We start from the raw sequence: 6000 nt of genomic DNA on the forward strand, positions 1-6000 counted from the left end.
TTGAGAACAGATTATTTGCATCACAATTTTAAGTTGTTTCAGGATGAGAACAGTCCAGTATAAAATCCATAAAATTATGAATTTCTGTGTTGTCATTATTTTACACAAATGTTTCTCCTATTGTGGGTTGTCATTTTCCAAAGTTTCATTTTTGTCTTCTTGCTAGAGTTTTCCTTGTGTAATCCTGAGATTACTACTGTTCTTCCTGCATCCCTCTTAATGTGATCCATCTTCTACATAAATTGTTTTGACTTAGTTTTAGAGAGAGGCTGTGCCATAGCTCAGGCAGTTAGTTGTTGGCTTCCCATTGTGGTGGCCTGGGTTCGAGCTTGAGTCTGGTCATTTGGGATTTGTGGTGGACAAAATGACACTGAGGCAGGTTTTCTTCAAGTACTTCGGCTTCCCCTGCCAATCTTCATTTCACCTATTGCTTCAACATCACCATTATCTGTCATTTGGGGCTGGTACAGTAGTCCAGTAGTGGCCACAGTACCAAGTGGACTCAGTCTCACCCCACTAATGATGATGATAAATTGTTTAAGGGGAGAAGAGTTTTTAACAAAATAATTAATGCTTGTTGTGTATACTACATGCCATATGAGGAAATAAATATGAATCCTCATTTTGTTATTTTTCATAATATTATCAGGAATGCTTTTTGATCTATTAGTATTTGCTAAAATATGAATAAAATACTGAAGCTCTACCTTTCTGTGTGCCAAAAATTTGGAAGCAAAACATTAATTCAATCCTAACACAATCAGCTTCTCCCCTGGTTTTCCTCACCTCTCCTGTGCTAGGTAAAGTTATTTTCTTAAGATAGAACTTCAGCAGACCATATTAGCCACTCCTTCACAATTTTCTTTTTTTGAAATTAACATATCAGCCATTATCTTCACAATCCGTATAGCAAAAGTGTTGGTTTTTGAAATGATTGTATCGCTGAGAGCTGTGTGAATTATGTCAGTGTTGTGAAAGAATGCAGTGTCATAATGTTTCTTCTGTAGGATGAAATATTAGCATTTCGAGTTTCCATAACTTCAACTCTGATAAGCGCGGAAGAAACCTGTGATGTACGAGATATGTCAGAAGTGGATGACATGGAGAAAAGTGCACTCTTGTCACGGTGTAGAGAAATACTGCATCAGGGATACAAGTTCGGTTTTGAGGCAAGTTCAGTAATAATATTACAATGGGTACTACTTATAGCATTATAAGTTATTACTATAATTAAATATAATGGCTGGAAACCAGATATTTTGCACTCCCAATTATGCATTGGTGGATTATTTTGGTCGGTTTGCAGCTTTTTGTAGTTATCAGAACCCTATAGAGCACCTGTTAAGCTCATTGTCTGTCTGTCCTTCTGTGCTTGTGAAACAACTTTAGAAATGCTGGATGGATCTTCATGAAATTCGATATTTGATAATTGGATGAAGAATTTGTGAGCTTCTTCAGTTTTCATTTAGAATGTTAGTTTTAATAACTGCTTTACTTTAAGACATGCATTTCTATGCTTACCTGTCAGAACTTGCCAAATATGCATTTAAGCAAAAAAATGCTTCCAGTGAAACTTGTAGAGCAAAATGAAACGTTGGATGCTGTGAGTACATTTATGAATTTATATATTCAGTAGTAACCAAGGTCTCCTGATCACACTCAAAACTTGGATTATCCATGTATTTTATTATGATTATTATTATTTTTTATTAAGAGCTGGGATAGCATAGTTGGTATAGTGGCTGCCTATAGGCTGGACAACGGGTTGGAATTCCGAGTCCTGGTAGGGTCAAGAATTTTCTCTTCTCCAGGTTGTCTAGACTGGCTCTGGCATCCACCCAGTCTCCTATCCAATGGGTTCCAGGGGTTCTATCCCCAAGGGTAAATTAGCCTAGGCGTGAAGCTGACCACTCACCTCCAACTAATGCTGAGGTCAAGAAAATGTGGATCTGTAAATCCACTCCCCCATATGCCTTCATGGCATAGTTCTTAATTATGTACAGGGACGACTTTGCTTACTCTGCTTTTATTATTTTTTATTATTCTTGCATCCTTTCCCCTTTTTTAGCACATATTATTGGGAGCATACTGTAATTGCAGACTGACTAAAGGTTATGCTTTGTATCTGGGCAAAGTGGATTTGAATCTTGACACAAGGGTTTGGTTTGCTGACAGGCTTTCCATGTTCTCCCCCCCCCCCCCCCTCCCCCTTNCCAGTTGAGTAATTGGCTCCCCTACCTTTTCATCTGAGGATGGAAAGAAATTCAGTTTTTGAAATGCTGTGTTCTTCTAGAATGTTAGATGATAGATGAATTTCAGAAACTCTGTAATCCCAAGTGTAATACACCATTAACAGAATCCTTAGTAAATGTTTTGTTTAATTTTTACAGTACCACAAAGAAATATGCCGTTTAGTGACAGGAGATGCTCATGAGAAGCTGGCGCGGGGGATGGTCAGTTTTGCACAGCAGTGGATGTGCTTTGTCAAGGATCGTTGTGAACGAGGAAGGGGGTTAAGACCCAGATGGGCTAATCAGGGTTTGGATTTCCTCATGACAGTCTGTGAACCTCAGAATACAAATTTCCTTAATGATCAGGAGTTTGAGGTAAATGCTTATATTTCTGTAATTCTGTTTTGTCTAATTTGTGTTGTATTATGTTTGATAATATTAATTTTGATTTGTTTTCAGTTGTATATTCTTTGGCTCATCTGTAAAGTAAGTAGAGATTAGTACTGGAGGCTGACTGTGAAACATGTGCTTTGTCTGGTTGTTGCATATTCTTTGCATAAAGTGCATGATGTGAGTGCACATATGGAAGATGGTTTCTGTCTCTCTGTCCACATGTAGGATTTGAAGTTCTTACAGTGGTGGTTATGAAGAGTTCTGTCTTCTGAGATGTAGTATCATTTAGTCCATTGAAGTTAGCCAACATTTTGGAGGAACATGTTGCCTTCATGTTTTGGGTTGAAGAGTAAGCCAGTCAAGAAGCCAGCATGAATTATGCAGCAAGCAAATAAGCTTGTGACATGTTCCTCCAGAACAGTGATTGATGTTCATTGGACTTCAGGGCATTATGTCCCAGATGAAAGAACTAATCATAACCACCTCTGTGGGAATCTCAAATCCTATGCTGTGTTCTTCCATGGGGAGCTTTACTCATTGCTATGTTTACAAATTTGAGAAGCTTTGGTCAAGAAAAACAGACTTCTAACTACCCTAGCCTTCCTCCTGAGGCACAGGGGTCATTGCACCATTCCACCTTTCACTTCCAGCACTACATATGCTCCAGTGTTGCCAGAAGGATTTATAGATGCACTAGCTTCTGTCTGCTTCATGAGCACGTCCACTATACCAGATTGCTGGATGTCTCCTCCCATGACTACCTTGGATTATACCTGTGCTTCTCTGGTGAACTGTTGGCTGACTGGGACCTCACTGATTTGTGTTGTGTAAGAGAAGCTGTTGAATGGTGTTGCTGATACTAAAACCAGGCAGTGTATGGAATTCCAGCACCTGCACAGGGGCCAGCACTCCTCCTCCTTGGCAACAGGAAGATGTCATCACTAAGCTACCTGCTGTTGGAAGACGTAGCTTGTTCAGCTTGGGGAGAGGTCTGAATTATGATGTAACTCTGGCAGTAGTGCCTATTGAGGACACCTGTGTGGGAGGGAGAAAACAATAGGTGCCTTGCCTGAGGAGGTTGGTGAAGATGCCCAGCAGGAAACCATCAGGATCATGAAAGGTTCATGTGAGCCCGAGGACAATCTGACTGGTACATGTAGGAGGTCTTTTCGAGTCCTGAAAGCCCATGAGGAGCTTGCCATCCTTCGTGCCAACAAGGGCAACACAACCATAGTACTCGGTACTGCCCTTCTGGAGGCCCAAGCTTACAGAATGTTGAAGAAGGACCCTGCTGAGTCTGTAGAGTGCAAGGCGATTCTTCTCGTGAGAGATTTTCTCTTTCTGCGGAGGTCTACCAACAACTTTGACCCCAAGGCCGCCAAGGGTTTACAGGTTTCCAAAGATCTACATGCACAGACAAGGGGCTCCCTTGAGGCCCATTTTGAGCGTCATTGGGGCTGCTGCCTACCTCTTAGCCAAATGTCTGGCCAAGATTTCTGTGAAGAGATTTTGTGGTAATCATTTTGAAAATTGGAAATTTATATTATATACAAAGTCAAGTGTTTCATCTGTAGGTTAAGGCGTAACATATTTTTGGTGGTAGTGATTTGAATCAGAGGTTTTCTCTAAATGATTACACATGTTAGGTTTGTAAAATGGTTTTGAAAGAAAGGTAGCTGTATGTGAAGTTGGTTAAAGCTGTTGCACATGTGTATAGGCAATGAACACTTCTCACAGACTTAAGCATGGAACAGTATGTGCTAAGAAAACTGCAGTGATGAAATTGAACCTTCAGAGTCTTCTTCTGATCCTCTTCCTCTCCATGGTAAGGGCAGTTAAGCCTGATCTTACTTCGCATATTCATTACATTTTTTTCATCGCCTTCCTTGGTCATGGTGTCCTTTAGGTTTATTCATAGAATTTGACAGACATAGCTAGCTGGAACTTCAGGTAACAGACATGGACTGAAAAAACTTTGCAGTATTTGTAGAAGTCCGAGAAGCAGAAATGTCCCTGAAATCATGTGTCTAAAATAATACCCAATTTATTCTACTTTCATTTAAGGAGACAACGTTTTGCTGACTGCATTTTTTATCTGTTCATTTTCAGGCTTTGAAGAGCAATATTGATGAATGCATCTCCCACGTAATTGGAACAGCAACACCTACCAGCTGTACTCCTCCATATCACCCTCACAATTCACGGTCACCATTAGATCATTGTCCTCGTTCACGGGGGTCCTCCCCTTCTCCCCGCTCAAGGACCCCTTCATACAGGGTGTCCCATTCCCAGCCAGACAGTACAATAAAATCAGCCTCACCCACAACCCAGCGTTCCCTGTCAGCACAGAATAGTCAGAGTGGTGCAGACAGCCCCAGTGAAACAGTAGATGACATTGTGGACGGAGTCGTGGCAGAGACTCTTCCCATTCCTCATAAAGGTATGTATTACAGAAGTATCTGGGTGACTTATTAACTCCCACAGGCAAGCCATAAAATTGTTATTCATATAGAGCACAATTTAAGGCCATTTTTAGTCATTACATATATAGTTCATATTATACAGAGTGTCCCAGGAGGAATGGACCAAACTTCGGGAGGGTGTTCCTTATGTTAAAGTATGCCGATACAACCCAAAACACCTATGTCCAAAGTTGAACGGTTACGGAGATAATGGCCAGAGAAGTGTCAAACTTTGACCGGTGTTACACACTTGTTGATTACAAAATACATATTAAAACTGGCAGGAATATGTGGATTCTGTAATGTTAATAATGTACGTAACATCAAACTAACTTGTGAGTGACGGAAAGCCATAAAATTGAAGTACGAAATGCTCGCTATGTCATAATTGTCCTTGGGGTTTCCAAGCACTATACACGACACATGACTGGCGAGCGATGACGTAATATGGCTGCGCTATAACCCGACCACATAACTGTAAACCATTCACAGGAAATCTCTTTTGGAATTTCGTTTCCATTATCTCATGTGGATTCCCTCCTTGGTGTCTCCACCTTATCGTGGTCAGGGGGTTTGAGTATGCCAAGGACCCTGAGAGCTATATCAGCGGTAGCGTAGCTACTGGCAGGGCCTCCCTTGCTGGACAGGTCAAAGGGTAGGCATCAGACGAAGAGAGACACCAAAAACTGATGTCGGAAGCAGCGACTTGAAGCACAGAGCAAATGATGCTCGAGATGGTTCAAGTTCGTATAGCAACAGGCGTGACCAGAGTGGTTTGAACGGCTGTTGTACTGCGATGTGGAAAGCAAATGGAAAAACTACCACATTATCACTTTTCCTGGATAGTCTCTTTCCAAAAACAGAAGATCGCATTAAGTGGAGAAACTGTTTTGGAAGAGACTGTGGACCTGTCG

At 41.1% G+C, this 6000-nt stretch overlaps 1 protein-coding gene across 3 annotated transcripts in view; it reads left to right on the forward strand.

Moving 5' to 3' along the window:
- Positions 1–6000, forward strand: part of LOC111869192 (mitogen-activated protein kinase kinase kinase 4) — a gene marked incomplete at its 5' end in the record, with an annotated part of 108109 nt that overhangs the window by 58026 nt on the left and 44083 nt on the right. For all 3 annotated transcript variants that reach the window (XM_023860489.2, XM_033753316.1, XM_033753317.1), the window contains 3 exon segments: positions 1008–1169; positions 2391–2606; positions 4734–5064. In XM_023860489.2, coding sequence (XP_023716257.2) covers positions 1008–1169; positions 2391–2606; positions 4734–5064 — 709 coding nt within the window.

The sequence above is a fragment of the Cryptotermes secundus genome, unplaced genomic scaffold (assembly GCF_002891405.2).
Source record: "Cryptotermes secundus unplaced genomic scaffold, Csec_1.0 scaffold1556, whole genome shotgun sequence".
Lineage (NCBI taxonomy): Eukaryota > Metazoa > Arthropoda > Insecta > Blattodea > Kalotermitidae > Cryptotermes > Cryptotermes secundus.